The sequence below is a fragment of the Rhincodon typus genome, chromosome 6, assembly GCF_021869965.1.
Source record: "Rhincodon typus isolate 14 chromosome 6, sRhiTyp1.1, whole genome shotgun sequence".
Lineage (NCBI taxonomy): Eukaryota > Metazoa > Chordata > Chondrichthyes > Orectolobiformes > Rhincodontidae > Rhincodon > Rhincodon typus.
The window spans coordinates 63943484-63964983 of NC_063337.1; the positions used below are offsets into that span (position 1 = coordinate 63943484).

A 21500-nucleotide genomic window follows, 5' to 3' on the forward strand; every position below is an offset into this window, starting at 1 on the left:
ACACTTTTCCGCATTAAACTCCATTTGCCACCTCTCAGCCCAGCTCTGCAGCTTATCTATGTCCCTCTGTAACCTGCAACATCCTTCCGCACTATCCACAACTCCACCGACTTTAGTGTCATCCGCAAATTTACTAACCCATCCTTCTACGCCCTCATCCAGGTCATTTATAAAAATGACAAACAGCAGTGGCCCCAAAACAGATCCTTGAGGTACACCACTAGTAACTGAGTTATTCCTGTTGCTGTGTTCAAACACGCAACCTGAACAACACTTTAAAGTTTTGCTGCAAATTGGGAAGACTGAGAATAGGGTTGGGATCCCTGGAATTGTGCCCTGGTCACTATTTTTAAAAGGCTCTGGAGTTAATCCTACTTGGCAAAAATCAGAAGGTATGCAGAATGAGCTTTCTACAAGTTTTTTTTGCTGACCACATGGGAGGTTACCACTGCACAACTGGCAAACATGGACTGTGGAGCTGCAGGATGATCACTGATATGGCTATATCTGAAGAAAGGACCAGCTAAAGATGCTGAAGAACCTTGAAGCTTGAAGAGACAGCTTGAGGCATCACAAGGAGCAACGTTGCTCATGAATAGAGAACATATCAATACTTCAAAGTATTCATACTAAAAACTTTGAAACAGACTCTGTCCAGTGGTTTCTGGTAGCTGCAATGCTTATGGGGATCTGACACAGGCTTGAAACGTTGCAATTTCAATCCTAGATATATGGCATCCACAATGGTAGAAAAGTGATATTATTGGTCTCAGTGTCCTTACAAGTTCAAATGGCAAATCCTTCCTTTTGTAAACCAGAACAGATGTTGAGCTCCACTATGATGTCATTGTAATAAATTGTCAACTCTCTCGGGTTACACAATCAAACATTGTCACTTCAGTGAAGTAATGTAGGACTGGCAGCACCTGTGAACTGTCTTTGCAACATTCATGCACTGCAAATGAAGGGCAATGGAATTGGAAAACAAACAGAAGATTAAGATGCATGTGTCCATGTTGGATAGAACTATTATTATAGGTGAACAGCACCGACAGTCGTAAGCAGTTACCATAGTCACTGACTGTTGCCCAGAAGATGGCAATGCTCCTTTAATAGCTGGATTCATAACCATTTGTATGCTAAATTTCAGAATTCCAATACAAACTACCACTTCGTGAATAATTTGAGTTCTCTTTTGTGAGCTAAAGACACATTTCCCAGAGGAGAATTATCCTGCTTACAAAAAACTAGAAGCTCCAGCTGACAAATTTACAAATTGTCTATGAATCCTCAATTCTTTAATGTAATCACACCATGGCATTGGGACTTTACAGTTTAAATTACAGGAGTCTTAAAAATCAAACGTACAGAGATGACTATCTTACTCCATGCCAAAACAGACACACCAAAATAAAATCTCTCCTGGTCACAGTAAAACTAAAGAATTTCAAAGTGAAAATCTTAGTAAGGAAGTGATCACTTTGTAAGTGATCTTATAAGTTCGATCTTTGTCTACATCAGAATAAAATCAATGTTCCATCACCTCTTAAGGAGAGATTCCTGAATGATTATTTATGTTTTTACACCACAAATAAAATTCTTGAAAAATAACATTTCTGATCATAATCACCATTTTTGTTTCAAGACAATGGAAAACAAGGGAAGATCAGAATAAACAAATGAAACAATATTTAAAGGGGTAAATATTAGGGATAGTTTTAAAGGTGAGACAGATGAAGCAAGACCAAGGTTTAGGTAAAGAATTCTAGAATATACAAACAAATTGAAACAGGCTAAATATTAAAGTTGGGAAATTGGAGGGTACAGGCAGTGCAGGAGGATTAAAAGATTGTAAAAGAGATAGGTCACACAAGGATTTAAAGACAAAGGGAAGGATTTTGAAAGCAATGTACTTCGTGGCTTGACACCAGTTATGTTACATAAAGATTATGATGTTAGTGAACAATGATTGCTGGAGAGCTGAATGCATTGTAGTTTGGCTTTTTCTGTGGTCTTGTGGAAACTGAGCCTTGGAGATCAGCAAATAAAAATTTAAAAAAAAACTAATGATGGTCTTAGTAACAGTGGGAAGGTGAATGGGTTCAGACACAAGTAAAAATTGTTTTGGTAATTGATTTGATGTGTAATTTATAGTTTAGCTCAAGATTTAAAGAAATTTGAGATTGCATTTTAACCGATGGAATTTGAACAGATACCCAAGAAATTAGAAGAGCTCTCGATTAGTAGGTTTCTGGCAGGAGGAAAACAATGTTAGTTTGGTTATGTCTGTGTTACATGCAATCTCAAAGTTCCTCACATCTTGAGCTACACTGTAAGCTATGCAACTGGTCCATTACCAAAATGATTTATACCTGTTTCTGAACCCATTTACCTTCCCATTGTTACTAAGACCTTCACCATTTGTTTTTCTTTTGTTAAATTTTTTTTTGCTGACCTCCAAAGCTCAAATTTTAAAAAATTATGAAAAAGCCACATTACAATGCGTTTAGTCAACTCTCCAGCAATCATTATTAACCTACATCACACTCTTTATGTCAGGGTTTTAGTAGACTTGGATAGGCCAGCAGCAACCTTACCTAGCATTCTGTCAAAAATCACAAGTGACAAATAAACATTTAGTCAAGAATTAGTGGACAACTGAGTTAATGCAAAATGGCAGGAGGGGAAATGGAAACCAACATCAGAACCAGGTTACGTATTTGAGAGGTAGAGAAATTGTGTAATTTAGTATTAAATGTTCCAAATTTAGTTGCTGGGATGTAGACATAACAATTTATAGTATGCCGAACTTGTCAGTTCGATAAATAAATGTTAAAATTTAAATTTGAAGATCATTCCTTAGGTTTGGGTAGGTGATGGCCTCGTGGTATTATCACTAGACTATTAATCCAGAAACCCAGCTGATGTTCTGGGGACCCAGGTTCGAATCCCACCACAGCAGATGGTGCAAGTTGAATTCAATAAAATATCTGGAATTAAGAATCTACTGATCACCATGAAATCAGTGCCAATTGTCAGAAAAACCCATCTGATTCACTAATGACCTTCAGGGGATGAAATCTACCACCCTCACCTGGTCTGGCCTACAGGTAACTCCAGTTCCACAGCAATGTGATTGACTCTCAAATGCCCTCTGAAATGGCCTAGCAAGCCTTTCAGTTGTACCAATCACTACAAAGTCACAAAGAAATGAAACTGGACGGATCACCTGGAATCAACCTAGGCACCGGAAAAGACAACGGCAGAAACAGCCCTGTCGACCCTGCAAAGTCCTCCTCACTAACATCTGGGGGTTAGTGCCAAAATTGGGAGAGCTGTCTCACAGACTAGTCAAGCAACAGCCTGACATAGTCACACTCATGGAATCATGCCTTACAGACAATGTCCCAGACACCACCATCACCATCCCTGGATATGTCCCACAGGCAGGATAGACTCAGCAGAGGTGGCAGCCCAGTGGTGTACAACCGGGAGGGTGTTGCTGTAGGAGTCCTCAACATTGACTCTGGACCCCATGAAGTCTCATGGCTTCAGATTAAACATGGGCAAGGAAACCTTCTACTGATTACCATATACCGTCCTGCCTCAGCTGATGAATCAGCAATCCTCCATATTGAACAACACTTAGAGGAAGCACTGAGGTTGACAAGAGCATAAAATGTACTCTGGGTGGGGGATTTCAATGTCCACCACCAACAGTGGCTCAGCAGCAGTACTACTGAACGAGCTGTTCGGGTCCTAAAGGACATAGTTGCTAGACTGGGTCTGTGGCAGGTGGTGAGGGAACCAACAAGAGAGAGAAACATACTTGACCTCATCCTTACTAATCTGCAAGCTGCAGTTGCATCCGTCCATGACAATATTAGTAAGAGTGACCATCGCACAGTCCTTGTGGAGATGAAGTCCCGCCTCCACATTGAGAACAACCTCTGTCGTGTTTTGTGGCACTATCACTGTGCTAAATGGGACAGGCTTCGCACAGATCTAGAAATTCAAGACTGGGAATCCATGAGGTGCTGTGGGCCATCAATAGCAGCAGAATTGTACTCCAGCACAATCTGTAACCTCATGGCCCAGCATATCCCCCACTCAAACATTACCATCAAGCCAGGGGATCAACCCTGGTTCAATGGCGAGTGCAGGAGGGCATGCCAGGAGCAGCACCAGGCATACCTGAAGATGAGGTATCAACCTGGTGAAGCCAACAAACAGGACTACTTGCATGCCAAACAGCAAAAGTAGCAAGTGATAGACAGAACTAAGCAATCCCACAACCAACGGATCAGATCTAAGCTCTGCAGTCTTGCCACATCCAGTTGTGAATGGTGGTGAACAATTACACAACTCACTGGAGGAGGAGGTTCCACAAATATCCCCATTCTCAATGGTGGAAGAGCCCAGCACATCAGTGCAAAAGATAAGGCTGAAGCATTTGCAGCAAACTTCACCCAGGAGTGCCGAGTGGATGATCCATCTCGGCCTCCTCCAGTGATCCCTATCATTACAAATACCAGTCTTCAGCCAATTCGATTCACTCCACGTGATATCAAGAAATGGCTGGAGACACTGGATACTGCAAAGGTTACGGGCCCTGACAACATTTCCGCAATAGTACAACCCAGCCAATTACTGCCCCATCAATCTACTCTCAATCATCAATAAAGTGATGGAACGTGTCATCAACTGTCCTATTAAGCAGCACCTGCTCCGAAATAACCTGCTCAGTTACACCCAGTTTGGGTTCTGCCAGCGCCACTCAGCTCCTAATCTGATTACTGTCTTGGTTCAAACATGGACAAAAGAGCTGAATTCCAGAGGTGAGGAGAGAGTGACAGCCCTTGATATCAAGGCTGCATTCGACCAAGTGTGGCATCAAGGAGCCCTAGCAAAACTTGGGTATCAGGCAGCAAACACTCCGGTGGTTGGATTCATACCCGACACATTGGAAGATGGTCGTGGTTGTTGGTAGTCGATCATTTCAGCTTCACTACATCTCTGCAGGAGTTCATCAGGGTGGTGTCCTAGGCCTAATCATCTTCAGCTGCTTCATCAATGACCTTCCCTCCATCATAAGATCAGAAGTGTGCATGATAATGGAATAGTGTAGGTTAGATGGGCTTCAGACTGGTTTCACAGGTTGGCGCAACATCGAGGGCCGAAGGGCCTGTACTGCGCTGTAATGTTCTATGTTCTATGTTCGCCGATGATTGCACAATGTTCAGCACTATTCGGGATTCCTAAGATACTGAAGTGGTCCATGTTCACATGCAACAAGATCTGGACAATATCCAGGCTTGGGCTGACAAGTGACGAGTGACATTTGCACCACACAAATGCTAGGCTATGACCATCACCAATAGGAGACAATCTAACCACTGTCCCTTGAAATTCAATGGTGTTACAATCACTAAATCCCCCACTATCAACATTCTCGAGGTTACCAATGACCAGAAACTCAACTGGACTCATCACATTAACACAGTGACTACAAGAGCAGGCCAGAAGCTGGGAATACTGTGGCAAGTAACTCACCTTCTGACTCCTCAAAGCCTGTCCAGCATCTACAAGGCACATATCAGGAGTGTGATGGAATACTTCCCACTTGCTTGGATGAGTGCAGCCCCAACAACACTCAAGAAGCTTGACACCATCCAGGACAAAGCAGCCCGCTTGATTGGCACTACATCTTAAAGCATTCACTCCCTCCACCTCCAACGCACAGTACCAGCAGTGTGTACTATCTACAAGATGCTCTGCAGAAATTCACCAAAGGTCCTCAGACAGCACCTTCCAAACCCACTACCACTTCCATCTAGAAGGACAAGGGCATCAGATATATGGGAACAACACCCCTCCACGTTCCTCTCCAAGTGACTCACGATCCTGACTTGAAATATATCAGTGTTCCTTCACTGTTGCTGGGTCAAAATCCTGGAACTCTCTCCCTAAGGGCATTGTGGGTCAACCTACAGCAGTTGGACTGCAACGGTTCAAGAAGGCAACTCGCCACCACCTTCTCAAGGGCAATTAGGGATGGGCAAGAAATGCTGGCCAGCCAGCGATGCCCACATCCCACAAATGAATAGAAAGATATGGCTGAAACTGCTCATGTCTGAACGTGGATACTCATGTAGTCATTAGAGAGGATACAACTCTAATCTGTGGAAGCTGAAGGAAATGTGAATGGGCTTCTAGCACTCCTGCTGGCTGTAATCATCACATGGATAAATAGGTTTGTTGCCAAGCTGATCCCAGCAGCAGGTATGTCTCACTTCATTTCAGGAAACTCACCAATTTGTCCACTGTGGACTTAACGATTCAACGTTTTGACTAATACTCCAAGATTGAAAGCAAAACGATCCTGTTTTTATCTAGACATTTTAATATACGTTTAACCCTCATGATAGTGTCATTACTGTTTCATTGCACAATTCAAATAGTTTAAAGCATGATAATTCCCAGAAATTTATTCTCTGTAAAATATCTGTACAAGTTAAAGGACAATATAGTAGCCAAAGTGGCAGGGTACAAGGATAATATTTTTCTCATTGCATAAAGGAAAAAGATTGGGAGAATATATCCTGGGCTGAAATTAAAAGTGTAATTTCAGAATGCTTAAATATATTAAAGTGGGCTAAATTATGTCTTTTTCCCAGGGTAGAAGCGCCAGTTATTAGAGATGATGTGGATGTGCCGGTGTTGGACTTGGGTGGGCCAGGTCAGAAGTCACATGCCACCATATCAGTGTTCTTTTATTCTGTTTCATTATTTGGTCTGGGTGTTAAACAACCTGTTCCTGGTTCTGTCAAATCCAAAGAAAAGAGTTTATCATTCCAGTAATTTTAAAAGAAAGCTGTCTCATTTTCAGAGTTTCACATTTTTGCATCAGGTTTTAATCATAAAACCTGAAATTGTCACTGATAACCAAAACCTTTTCTGAGTTCCTAGCTCCTTATTAACACTCCTGAGCATAAGTAGTGCACAGAATTGTAATGAAGAACTGGGTTGTTCATAACAACTGGCATCACTTATCCGAATAGTCAGTTCTAATAAAATGTCACGGCTGTTAAGAGAGGAAGAAAATGATTGAGCTACAGCTGACAGTTTTTTTTTCCTCCTACACCCAAATCACTGTTCAAACACCTTCTACAAGTGAGGAAGAGTATCAAAGAGCAGCGTTTCATTGCAAATGGGGCAAGTAATGACATTGCATCAAGTCAAAATGTTAATTCAACTTCCACTGGAAAATATTAAAGGTTGTGAAATATATTTGGTATCCATTAAAGACTGAACTCATCACACGTGGTCGAAGTCATCACTAACAGAGTAATGCTACTTCAGCTATTAGCCTGGGCAGTAATGTTGGAGAAACTGTGAACACTGTGTTTCTGGGCACCACAAGTACAGGGGTAGAAGACCTAAAGCATGAGCACCAGCCAGTCTGCTAGTTCCCTGAACTGTTCCCATTGCCAACTATTTTGGGGAGCTGTATTTGGGTTTCAGCAAAGCTAACCAGCTCATGAGGAGGACAGGTAATTAGATCAATTCATAGCCTGGTTAGTGGAAAGTTTTGGAGGCCGACTGAGGTTTTCCACTTGGCCTCAACTTGGCCAATGAGATTGGGGCGGTGAAGGATGAGGGGGAGGAGGAATTGAAATGCTAACACAAAAACAAACCACTTCTGTCTCCTTCCCACCATACCCCCAGCCCTGAACAATTAAAGAAATTCCATCCTTAGTATTCACTGTCATTATTCCTTTGAACTCACAACAACTTTGGGGAGTCAACACGAGCAGATAAACATTAAAATCTAGAAGCTACTACCAGTGATTCAATGCTCATTGGGGAAACAGCTCCAAAAACGCTCAAGGTGCTTGATATACCATTGGCAAAGCAAACCACTTGATTGACACCACATCCACAAACATCCACTCCCTTCACCACAAATAGTCAGAATTGGCAGTGCGTACCTTCTGTAAGATGCATTGCAGAAATTCACCAGTCTACTTAGCCAACACCTTCCAGACCCACGACCACTGCCATCTAGAAGGATGAAAGCAGCATATACATGGGAACAGCACTACTCACAGGATTCTCTCCACACCCCTCACTATTCTGATTTGAAAAAGTACACTGGGTCAAAATCCTGGAACTGCCTCCATAACAGCATTGTGGCGCAGCTACAGCAAATGGATTGCAGTAGTTCAAGGAAGCACCAACATCTTCTCAAGGGCAATGAGGGATGGGTAATAAATGCTGGACCTATCAGCTCCAATGAGTGAATAAAAAATGGCCACACATTTGAAGTCTCCTGTGAGGCAATGATGTAGAAATCACTGATGAAAACTTGCCCTTCTACCCTACTAGCATCAATGTTACAGTACTTTTACAAGTCGCATTTTGTTGAATAATATGAGACCAGGTTTTAATGTTGTGCTAAGTTCACAATTACTCGAGCAATTCCATTGTCCCCGAAGAACAGCTTTTGTGTTTTTGGAATATCAAATTCTTCTATTACAATAAAAGAAATCCTGGCATTTTTAAAATATTTTCAAAAAGCATGTAGTATTTCAGTTCATACTTTGAGCCCTTAACCTTAAGGAATGGGCCCTGGTCATTTGTTTCATTTTCTATAAAAATGCTAACAAAATTAAATAAATTAAATAATTAAGTGAAGTAAAGTCAATTAATTAAATTCAGTTTGTCGTAGTTCCTGGTTAGCAGTTCATGAGAATACGGCAATTTGATTTGCTGCTTATTCTATTTGATAACATTACCATCTATGTGTCCAAAACATGCAAATTGTAATGGAAATTTAGCCTCATCACAATCTTGTGATCGAATACTCCCCACATACCTGAATTAGTGCAGCTCCTACAACACTCAAGATGCTTGACACTGCCTGGGACAAAGCAGCCTGCTTGAGTTACACTCCATCCATCACTTTAAATATTCACTCCCTTCACCACCGATACACAGAGGCAGCAATGTATATCATCCACAACATGTGCTGCAGCAATCCTCCAAGGCGCTTTAGAGAGCACCTTCCAAACCCACAACCATTACCATCCAGAAGGACAAGGGCAGTAGATGTATGGGAACACAACACCCTGCAAGTTCCCTTGCAAGCCATGCACTATCTTGATCTGAAAATATCTCACCGTTCCATCACTGGCCAAAATCATGGAATTTCTTCCCTAATGACACTATGGGTCACCATATCAACTGCAGTAGTTCAAGAAGGCAGCTCACCACCAGATGTTCAAGGCAATCAGGTATGTGCCCAGTCAGTGACGCCCATTACCCCTGAAGAAATACAAAAAATAGAGTGGGCAATAATTCCCAGCTTATCCACCAATGCAAATTATGGTGAAAAATATGCAGAGTTCAATCCATCAAAGGAAAGGAATTTCTCCATTGAAGTTTATCATTCAATATATTGCCATGAGTGGATACTTAACAATAATTTCATCAAGCCTTAACCACAATGCTCTAAGAAGAATGGTGAGCACTTTCCTTAATTAATTCTTGGGAAATAGATATTGCTGTCAAAACAATCATTATTGGATCTTTATTGGTCCATCTGAAGGTGAGTAAGTGAGGTGTTCCAGCATTTTAGCCCAGCAATAATGATACAATATTTATCTGGTTAATATGGAGTACGTCTTGGAGATGTTGGATGTAACGGAGTTTGAATGCACCTGTTGTCCTTGCACTACTTGTTGGTACATATCATCGGTTTCGGAAGTATTTCTGTAAATGCTTGCAAGTAATACATAATGCACACAAGGTATGCTGATGATGAAGGAAGTAGATATCAAAGTTAATGGTTGGGGAGTGATCAAAGGGACTGCTATGTTCTGGATAATGTTGAACCTCTCAAATTTTGTTGCAGCTGTAGCCAATCAGGCAAATGGAAAATATTATGTAACTTTCCTGACTTATACCTGATTGAACAAAAACTGAAGTTGCTGGAAAAGCTCAGCACGTCTGGCAGCATCTGTGAAGAGAAAATCAGAGTTAACGTTTCGGATCCAGTGACTCTTCCTCAGAACTCCAGTTCACCAGACCTGAAACATTAAGTCCATTCAGATGTGTTAAAAATTATTTTTACCAGGTTCAACTAACCAATTAAAAACTTCCTCACATGGTGCCTTTTAATTTTTCCCTGCACTTTGCTATTACCTGCTCTCAGAGGTAGCTTTGCAGCATGCCGAGTGCTAGAGAGCAAACTTTTTTGAGAACACTGGTCCCAGTGTTCCAATGAAACAAGAAAAGTATTAATACTTACACGGAGAGATTTTTAAACAAAGGAAACTAAAATGTTAGCATAAACTTCAGAGATATTTGTTGAATTAATTTTTCAGAAATATTTTGCAACTTTGATCACAATGTTACTGCTTCCTTAAAACAGACTTTACTCCAGCTGAGGTCTTTTGCTTCCTGATATTATTCTTTACATTTTTCATGAGTGCAGAGGAGTGCAACGTCAAAAGGTTTCTGGACTGTAAAGATGACAGCTATGAAGCAGGTTACTTTCATTTTGTGTTTTCAAAATGAGCTGATAGCTTAATCCTTTCACTAAAATGTTAGAGACAATATTATCAAATTCCTTTGAATTAGCATCGTCCCTCCAGATGACAAAATACCTCTTTGAATCTATTAATATAGTGTTCCACCCTTTTTATTAACTCTCATTTTTTGAATAGATGGAACACATGGTCCATATATGGCCCATGTATACATGGCCTGCAATTATCTTATGAATCACTTCATACATCATAAATTCATTGATTATTCTTGTCCAATATATTGAAATGTTAGGAAATCTATTATGAATAGCATGTAATGGTGGAAGGAGGAAAATCAGATCATTAAAATGAAAATACTAGATAAATTGATCTATTTGTAAATAAAGCTAAATTAGATTTGAACCATACTTTATTTCTCTCAGGAATATTAATCACACTTTAAAGATTTATTATACCTAATTTTACAGTTTTCTTCCCTCTTACAGTTTTCTTAATGAAGAAATTGGTTCATTGCTACTTCACTAGGCTTCCTTCAATATTTCACTCAAAAAGCTCAGGAGTGATCTTGGCCAATGAGTCTAGTTAACTGATACAATAAGATGTTCCATTTAACATGGTTTCACTTTAACATTTGTAAGTTAATGGGGCCTGTAATCTCACTAAGCAAGATAATTTTGAACATTGATTCCCATGTGATTGGCACCTGTTTAGAGCCCCCTCTCCTGCTCTCTAAATCTTCAACTTGTGTTCACCCACCACGCCCAATCTTTTAACATATAGGCTCTCCCAAACCTGACCCTCTGACTTGCAGCCTATCCTCCAAGTCTGGAGCTCATGCCCAAGGTTGTTGTCCAAGATCTGCACCAAGATGCCTTTAATCACCAGGCTCCAGATCATCTTCTTGAGTTCCCACTTGTTCCAGATTACATCACAGCTGTTGCCTGACAGCATTCTTTTTTGACAGCTGCCAACAAGAGGCCTACCCGTCTTGCTTGCCATCACCACTTTAACAAAGCGGAGCTGCTCTTCTTGGACAGCTCTGAGGTTTGGTCTGCCATTCCCTAGTCTCTGCAGATCTTTCCCACCCTGAACCTTCAAACTGCTGCTTTCACAGAGAGAGGCAGGTGGTAATGGGGAGATAAGTTATTGAGTTCAGTCATGGCCAACATCCCAACAGACAAGAAGAGGCTTTATAAACACATTTACTTTATATTCACTCCTCCTCCATATCTTTAATAAGCACACTGTGCAAATATGATTGAAAATCATTTTTACACTTATAAAGAATAATTGTCTTAAGTGATGAACTAAACAACATTGCCTTTCACGATTTTTCTTAGCTTTCAATGTACTGCATTTCTAAAATTATTAGCCATTTATTGATTATTTAAACCAATGTTTCTCAACTTCTTCAGCATATCTCATTGGCGGCACCCAATAATTGATATGTTTGTAAATGAAATGCAATCCAGGCTTCTCATTACTGATTAAATTATGATCTTATTTTCTTTACATTTTATCAGTAAAATTCATTCTAGCAAAATCATTGCAAATTTTAATGTACTTAAACATTTCCATTAATGGTTAATACAATACCAAACACCACGTAAACATAAAAATACTTGTCCTGGAAAAAGTGTGGTTTTGTTTTTATTATGGTGGGACCAGGGTTTTCTTTATTATATGGTTGGTGGCACACTGGATGCACAGAATTGCCAATTTAAACAGCAGTATCATCTCAATGGAAAAGGCTGTTCTGCTAGTCTTCCTTCAAGGTCGAAGCAAGATAAACATTGTAGTTTGACAGAACAAATTTAGATTTGGAATGCATCTTTTCATACAGCTCATATCTAAAGGTGGCAAATTTCCATCAAGAATACAAGAATCCCATCATTGCACTGATAAGGTTCTCTACCAAATGACAGGTAGAAATAGCAGATGCTATTTTAAAATGGATTTTGTTAAGAAAGATCAAGCCCTGTATTTCAGGAAATTACTTTATAGTCACCATAAATAGTTTCATGATGCACAAAGACTGAGCTTAATCGATATGTAATTTTATTGTAAAGCAGTATAGGTACATCTTTCAGTGTGCTTGACTCCAGTGAGCGAGAGGGCCTTCCAAGTCTTCTTTATTTTCTCAATTCATTCTTCATCCAATATCCTGGAACGTATCAACCACAAAATCAAAAACTGGTGGAAAACTGAGTTCTGAACAAGGGTTACTGGATCCGATACATAACTCTGATTTCTCTCCACAGTTGCTGCCAGATCTGCTAAGATTTTCCAGCAATTTCTGTTTTGGCTTCAGATTTTTATCCAGCCCTTTATACTGGGTTTTGATTACAGCAATACTATTAACTCTAGATTAAGTTGCACAAGTGTCCAAACTGTATGTCTTCAATTGATTCAAGAATGAAAGGTAACCCAATTTCTGCATATGTATGTGACACCATGGAAGATTTGAAGGGATAGGATGGAAAACTAGTTTAGCCTACAGCACCAGCTAGATCACCTAAAACAATACCAAGTTCAGCTCCAATCTGTTGAAACCACACACTACTCCTGGGTTATCTTGGAATACAAATATAATCCCCAGCTTCTTGTCTCTACTACAAACAACATCTTAAACCCCTTTCCTTCTGTTTGCCTCACCCACAGCCAGCAGAACATGCAAAGAGCTAATTAATTTCTTTGATACTGAAATTGAGACCATCTAATTAAGACCCTTTGTTACATTCCTTCTTTTTGTTAATTCATCAGCCCATTTGTCATATTTCCTATAATGCTCCTTCTAGCCCTACGCCTTTACTTGCATCTTTCTCTACTTTCTCTCATCTCCCACACACCGTCTTCCATTTCATTTTTTCCATGACACTTACCTCCTGTTCCCTCAACCCTATTCCCATTAATCTGTCGGCCAGCCAACTCTCCCTCCTGATCCTCACGTATTTGTTATCATTGACAGTTTTCCCTCGAGGTGTTGTCCCTCTCTTCTTCAAATTTGTCTTCATCACCCCTCCCCTCAAAATCCTTGCAATTGCTCCATATCTCCAACCTCCCTATCCTCGTAAAAGTCCTTGAACATGTTGTCACCTCCAAAATCTATGGAGAATATTTTTATTGAAAGTCTGTGCTTGGATCCCTCCAATCAGATTGCTCCACCACATTACTGAACACAGCTCTAAGTCAAAAATAGCATTCTGACTACTGTGACAAAGGTAACCATTCCTTTGTTGTCCTTCTGTCAGCAGACTGTGTGTTTGACCACACCATCCTACTTTACTACCTCTCAACTGTCAGCCATCTGGGTGGGACGGCTCTTCACTGATTCTATCCTTAATTATCTTATTATAGCCAAGGTATCATGTATTTTGGTTTCTCTTCTGATTGTCATCTCTGAAGTGCTCTCATTTTGGCCCCTCCCATTTCTCACCTTGCCGTCATCATTAAACATAATGCTTCATTAAACATCCTATTAGTTTTTATGTGTATACTGATAACATAAGCACTATACCATCCTACATGTCTGGATTCCTGCATCATTGTTAACATTCAGCGCTGGAGATCAGATTTTCCTCAAAATAAACATTGGGAAACTGAAGTCTTTTTAAGTGCTTGATCTAAACTCTGCTTGCTCACCACCAACTCCATCCCTATCTTGAGAAGAATTACGAGAGTAACCAGACGGTTTTCACTCTTGGTATCATATTTGATCCAGAGATGAATTTCCAACCATATATTCCCAGAATTGTTACTTTGATATACCACCTAATTTCACCCTATCTCAGCTCATTTGTCATTGAAACCCTCATATGTGTCTTGAATATTGACTGGACTTGAATACAGTCCTGGCTGGTTTCCCACGTTTAGCCGTCCATAAACTTCATTATCAATCATAGAATCCATTCAGTGTGGCCATTCAGTCTATCAAGTCCACACTGACACACCGAACAGCATTCCACCCAGGCCCACCCGTAGCCTCATGGCTAGTCCACCTAACCTACACATGGACACTATGGGCAATTTATCATGGCCAAACCACCTAACCCGTACATCTTTTGACTGTGGGAGGAAACCGGAGCGCCTGGAGGAAACACATGCAGATACGGGAGCATGTGCAAACTCCACACAGTCACTTGAGGCTGGAATAAAACCTGGGTCCCTGGCACTTTGAAGCAGTAGTGCTAACTACTGAGCCACCATGTTCAAAGAAAACTGTGCTCATCTAATCCTGACTTCGTAAATGGCCCAAAGTTAATAGGTCTACCACTGGTGGTCTTGCCTTTAAAAGCTCTGTATTTTCCTATCTAAAGCTCTTTGCCTCCATAGCTTATTTTCCACCTTTAAGACAGCACATAAATTATCCTCTTTGATAAAGCTTTTGGTCCTAACAGTTTCATATGGCTCTGTGTCATATTTTGATTTGTAATACTCCTGTGATTTCATCCTGTCAAAGATTCTGTTGTTGGAAGTATCTGAACAGTGAAAATGAATGGAAACCCTGGTTCATTTCCGCTTTTCCTAACAAGAGGGGATCAAGTGCATAGGCAATAGCTAACTGGAAGTAAGTAAGGGTTGAAACTTGGACCCCCTACTGTTCTGTATGATAACATGTGTGTGCCTGTACTTATGTAAGTACATGCAGACGCAAGTAATATCTTTATCTAAATCCAGGTATATGCATTGTTTTCTCCAATCATCAGAAATTCTACTGATTGAAATGTACACATAAAGCTGGTAATGTCACGTTGCATTTCATGTACTGCAAGCTGGCTTGCTTTTTCATGGCAGAACACATTTTAAACTGTGGCCACAGAGTTTATATTTCTCTCAGGTTTTCAGTTGGTTATGATTGCACAGAATTTCTGATTCTGTATAGCTTCACACCTGTGGCAGAAACACCTGCAGAAGTAACTGAATTTATTTTGATTTCCAGCAAAATGAATGAAAACTACAACTTTTTGGCAAACTCACTTGTACATCATTTTGTTTTCTATTATGAAGACAAATATACCACAGTTTTGATTTCTTTTTAAACAAAACTAAAATTAATTTTATCCAATTGCAGTGCATTTACAAAGTCCATCTGTCCTGTGCTTTTCCCAGTGCTGAAACAATAATTAGCAACTTCAAAGTTTAGGGGAGACTGGGGGGCTATAAACAAAAACAGCAAAGCAAAAGGCTGATACTTGGGACATTGGAAACCTGAACACAAACAGGAAGTGCTGGAATACTCAGCAAACCTGCCAATATCTGTGGAGAAACAAAATAAAGTTAATGCTTCAACTCTTCAGAAGAAAAGTCATATTCCACTCAAAATGTTAACATAGTTTCTCTCTTCACAGAAACTGCAGACCTGCCAAACAGTTTTTAGCAATTTTTGCTATAGCACTTTTAATCACAAAGGAATTGCATTAACAATCCATGATGCTATTACTACCACTGATATTTGCTGATCTCGAGTACAATGTTTTGGAATTCAAATTAAATCAGTTAGAATTGAACAATGTTGTATTTGATGGATTAAATGAAAAAAATACTCTGTAACTGATTATAATCTATCCAACCTAGAAGAATCATTAATCTTAAAATATGATCATAAAGCATTTAAATTTTTGAGAAGATCTGTAGCTCGAGTTGTGGATGAGGTTGCAGACTTGCTTGCTATCTGGTGTGTTTGATTGCAGATGTTTTGTCACCCTGCTAGGTAAACATGGTCAGTGCGCCTCCAGTGAAGCGTTGGTGTTCTGTCCTGCTTATTATTTATATGCCTCGGTTTGCTGGGGTAGCTGGCATTACTTCCGGTTCTGTTTTTCAGTGGTTTCTATATCAGATCCAGTTCAACGTGCTTGCTGATAAGAGTTCCGGTTGGAATGCCAGGCCTCCAGGAATTACCTGGCATGTCTCTGTTTGGCTTGTGCTATTATGGATGTGTTGTCCCAGTGATATTTGTGTCCTTCTTTGTCCGTGTCACCAAGTGACACGACCAATTCTCAATGGTTTCCACATAGAGTGTGATGGTTGAAGGTTGTTTCTCAGACTGGTGGCCTGTGGCTAGTGGTGTGCCACAGGGGTTGGTGCTTGAACATTTGTTATTTCTTATTTACATAAATGATCTGGACGTGAATGTACAGGCATGATTAGTAAGTTTGCAAATGATACAAAATTATGAGGTATCATTGATGACGAGGAAGGTTTAAAAAATTACAGAGGGATCTTGATCAGATGGGGAAGTGGGCTGAGGATTGGCAAATGCAATTCAATACAGATAAGTCTGAGGTGTTGCAATTTGTAAAGTCAAAGCAAAGTAGGATTTATACAGTAAATGGTAAGATCCTGAGGAGTATTGTGGAACAGAGGGACCCAGGAGTACAAGTACATAGTTTGTTGAAAGCAGTGTCACAGATGGACAGGGTGGCGAAGAAGGCATTTAGCATGCTGACCTTCATCAGTCGAGGCATTGAGTATAGGAGTTGGGATGTTATGTTCCAGTTGTATAAATCATTGTGAGGCCGCACTTGGAGTATTGTGTACAGTTTTGGTCACCCTATTATAGGAAACACACAGTTAAACTGGAAAGTGTGCAAAGAAGATTTATGAAATTGTTGCCAGGACTAGTAGGCCTCAGTTATAGCGACAGGTTGGCCAGGATGGGATTTTATTCCTTGGAACATAGGAGAATGAGGGTGACCTTATTGAGGTGTATAAAATCATGAAGGGCATAGATAGGATGAATGCACATAGTCTTTTTCCCAGGGATGGGTAATTGAAAACTAGAGGGCATAGGTTTAAGGTGAGAGGGGAAAGATTTAAGAAGGACCTGAAGGGCAACTTCTTCACACAGAGTGGTACATAAATGGAATGGGCTGCCAGAGAACATGGTTGAAGCAGGTACAATAGCAACATTTAAAAAACATTTGGATAGGCTTGTGGATGGGATTGAGAGATATGGATCAAATGTGGGCAATTGGAACTAGCTGAATGGGCACCATGGTTGGCATGGGACCAATTTGGGCTGAAGGGACTGTTTTCATGCTATATTACTCTATGACTCTAAATAATCATGCACAGAATCAGCTGTTGATAATAGTACCTTTTTACCAACAGTCAGTCTCAGTTTTCCCTTCTTTGTGCTCTGTATTATGGGATAAGGTTTTTAAAATTGATCTTGTTTTGACTGGAGAAGAAAAGAAAAGATTGAGACACAAATCCAAAATGCTGAAAGACGTGGATAATGTCTTAATAAGCATTGTTCCATTAAAATGGTGATTGAAGAATCAAAGGATACAAGTAGAAGATTATTAAACCTGAAACAAAACTTGCAATCAAAACAACATCCTCTATCCTTAATTCTATCTCACACACAAACACAGAATATTTGTGGAACATATGCCCATTGATATTAATCACTACTTGGATTAACTAATGCATTGGGGAAATTCTGCATTCATATTATCCATTGGATGAAAAGTTTAACCAAGGTTCCAACCAGTTATGCAGGTGGACATTAAATATTGCACAATAATATTTGGAGAAAAGCATTTTTTCCAAAGTAGTCAGGCAATATTCCTCATTCAATTACCTTAACCAAAAATAGAGTCATGTCAGATGTGAAACTGGCAGATTTATCCTCATAACAATCACTGTAGCTTTATGTAAAGTATTTTGACATGTTTGATGTTGATACAGTATTACTTGACTATTTTACATTTTAAAAAAAAAGCTGGAAGAACATCAATGTAAAGAAGGGAAAGGCATTGAGACAGATGGTCAAATAACTGTTCTTGTTGCAATAATGGGAATATTACGTATAAAATGCAGATATATATCCTATATATTTTATTCAAGTACCTATAGAAAGAAACCTGATATTCCACGGGGTTTTGGTTTCCTGCAATTTTTTTTGCTGCTGAGAGGTCCATTTGGGAGACTTAATACTTTGGATAGAGGTCCCAACACTGCAAAATGCACATGACAAGTGCAAGCATTAGGCTTGATTACAAAAGAGCCTCGCTTTGTTTCATATTCTCTTTAATAATTTGCACTTGTATTGCATCTATGCATGATTAACCATATTTCACAAAGGATAAAGGGAATGGTCATGCTGATTTTGAAAATTATCTAGTTCCATGAAGTACACCACTATTCAATTGTAAATTAGTAAATGTAGTAAGATTTGTGCAGGAAGTAGCTCCAAGATTCTTGTCCAGCTGCTATCCATTCAATACACAGTTAAACTTTAATGAAGACATGTATCTGCTGTGTAGTTAAAAATCTAAGAGGGAATAGAATCTCACTATTTACTTTAGGGAATCCTCATCTTTCTTTGGAAAATTCATGATGTGATAATTTACACTTTCTTCCAAATTATATATAATCTCTGTTCGCAGCCAGTAAAGAAAATCAAGAAGCAGTCCACATCTCTGAACTGAAATCTTCAACCTTGTGCAAGCTACAAATGGAATTATGTACCGCTGAATTAATAATTACTGTACCTCTTATTTTTCATAATAGAATCCATGAAAAAACATGACGGAAGACAAAGACCTTCACTTAGCCACAATTTATAAAGCATTAGAAAACAGTGATTTCTGAAGAAGGGTCTAGGCCCGGAACGTCAGCCTTCCTGCTCCTCTGATGCTGCTTGGCCTGCTGTGTTCATCCAGCTCTACACCTTGTTATCTCAGAAAACAGTGCTAACTTGTTCACAGGTTAGCTCTGATTGGTCAAAGCATTGACAAGGGGAATGCACCAGAGAGCTATTGTCCCTTATGCATTTGGTTAATTTTAAAAATGCACAATATTTCAACATATTCATTTTGTCTCCAAAGGATAGGATCCCCACATGTAGCGTCTAACAGGTATAAACAAGCTACATTCCAAGTCTGACTGATAATCTTAAAATGCTTATTTGAGAAATTCTTAATGCACTTGAGATTGTTCAGTGCTAGCAAATTACAATGTCACAGCTGATGTTATAAATTATGTTCCAAGGTTCACCAAGTACAGGCTGGTTGAGCATGGTCTGTATTCTGCCTAATGTAAATGCAGTTTGATGTAAGCTATCAGTTGTTAGGGTGTATGACCTACATATCTGGTATTGCACCAGCACTGAAATTCATAAAGCACTTTACTCATTCATGTTTGAGGTAGGACATCTTCTTAGCGTGACTACAGCATTCTCTACGTAGAAAATACTACTTGTGTTGCTACTGCATAGTAGCAACATGAAATGGCTAGCTCCACTTAGTAAGTTTCATAGTGTTAAGGGCTTAGATGGGTGGAATTTGTTAACTGTGCTTAGGAAAGTTTCCTCAAGCAGTATGTAGAGGGTCCTACTCGGGAAGGGGCAAAATTCAACCTACTTTTGGGGAATAGGGCAGGACAGGTGACTGAGATGACAGTGGAGGAACACTTTGGGACCAGTGACCAGAGTTTTATTAATTTTTAAATAGTTATGGAGAAGGACAAAACTGGTCCACAGGTTTATGTTCTAAACTGGGGAAAGGTGAATTTTGATGGAATTAGATAGGAGCTTGCAGGAGTTGATTGGTGTAGTTTGTTTGCAGGCAAAGGAACCTCCAGCAATTTAAAAGTGTGCGAGCTCGAATTCAAGGTCTATAAGTTCCTGTGAGGATGAAGGACAAGGTTGGGAGGAGTAGGGAACCCTGAATGACAAGAGATATTGAGGCTTTGAACAGAAAAAAGGACGCATGGCTCAGGAACAGTCAGCTGGAATCAAGGGAATCCCTGGAGGTAGATAGGGGATACAAGGAGGAAATCAGGAGGGCGAAAAGCGGGGGGGGATGAGATAGCTTCGGCTGAGAAGATTAGGGTGAATCCAAAGAGATTCTTTAAGTACATTAAAGGAAAAAGAATAACTAGAGAGAGAATAGGACCCCTCAAGGACCAAAATGGACATGTATGTGTGGAACCGCAGGAGATGAATATTTCTCCTCTGTGTTTACCGTGGAGACAGACATGAAGACTTGGAAACTTGGGGACATTAATGGTGATATCTTGGGGACAGTCCATATCAGTGTCGAGGAAGCATTGGAAGTATTAGAATGTTTAAAGGTGGATAAATCTCCTGGCCCTGATCAGATTTAAACAAGAATCTTGCAAGAGGCTAAATAAAAAAATTTTGGGGGCCCTGGCTAATATATTTGCATCATCATTAGCCATGGGTGAGGTCCTGGAAGACTGGAGGGTAGCGAATGTTGTGACATTATTCAAGAAGGGCTGCAAAGAAAAACCTGGGAATTATAGACCAGTAAGCTTAACATCTGTCGTAGTTAAGTTACTTGAAAAGATTCTGAGGGATAAGATATACCTGCATTTAGAAAAACAGGGTTTGATTAGGAGTAGTTGGCACAGCTTTATGCGTGGGAGATCATGCTTCACAATTTGCTAGAGTTCTTTGATTAAGTAACCAGGAAGGTTGATGACAGCAGGGCGGTACATAGTCTATATGGATTTCAGTAAGGCTTTAGATAAGGTTCCACGTGGTAGGCTGTTCTGGAAGGTTAGATTGCATGGAATCCAGAGAAAGTTGGCAAATTGGGTACACAATTGAATTGATAGTAGGAAGTAGAGAGTAATAGTGGATGGATGCTTTTCGGACTGGCGGCCTGTGAATAGTGGTGTGCCTCAGGGGTCGGTGCTGGGCCCATTGCTGTTTGTTATCTATAACAATGATTTGGATGAGAATGTACAAGGCATGATTAGCAAGTTTGTGGGTGACACTAAAATAGGTGGTATTGTGGACAGTGAGGAAGGTTATCAGAAATTGCAGCAGGATCTTCATCAGCAGGGGAAGGGCTGAGAACTAGCAAATGGATTTTAATATAGATAAGTCCGAGGTGTTGCATTTTGGAAAGCCAAGTCAAAGTAGGAGTTGCATAGTGAATGGTAGGACCTTAAGGAGTGTAGTGAAACAAAGGG

General features: G+C 39.9%; 1 protein-coding gene across 2 annotated transcripts in view; it reads right to left on the reverse strand.

Annotated features, from left to right (window-relative positions):
• Positions 1-9267: 9267 nt before the first annotated feature.
• LOC125483276 (mastermind-like protein 1) overlaps positions 9268-21500 on the reverse strand; it is a 267040-nt gene continuing 254807 nt past the window's right edge. The window contains exon 2 of one of the 2 annotated variants that reach the window (XM_048597699.1): positions 9268-9327. In XM_048597699.1, coding sequence (XP_048453656.1) covers positions 9322-9327 — 6 coding nt within the window. In that variant the 3' untranslated portion in view covers positions 9268-9321. Of the gene's footprint in view, positions 9328-12619; positions 12718-21500 lie in introns of those variants that run through there. The other variant, XM_048597698.1, reaches the window with a different exon arrangement.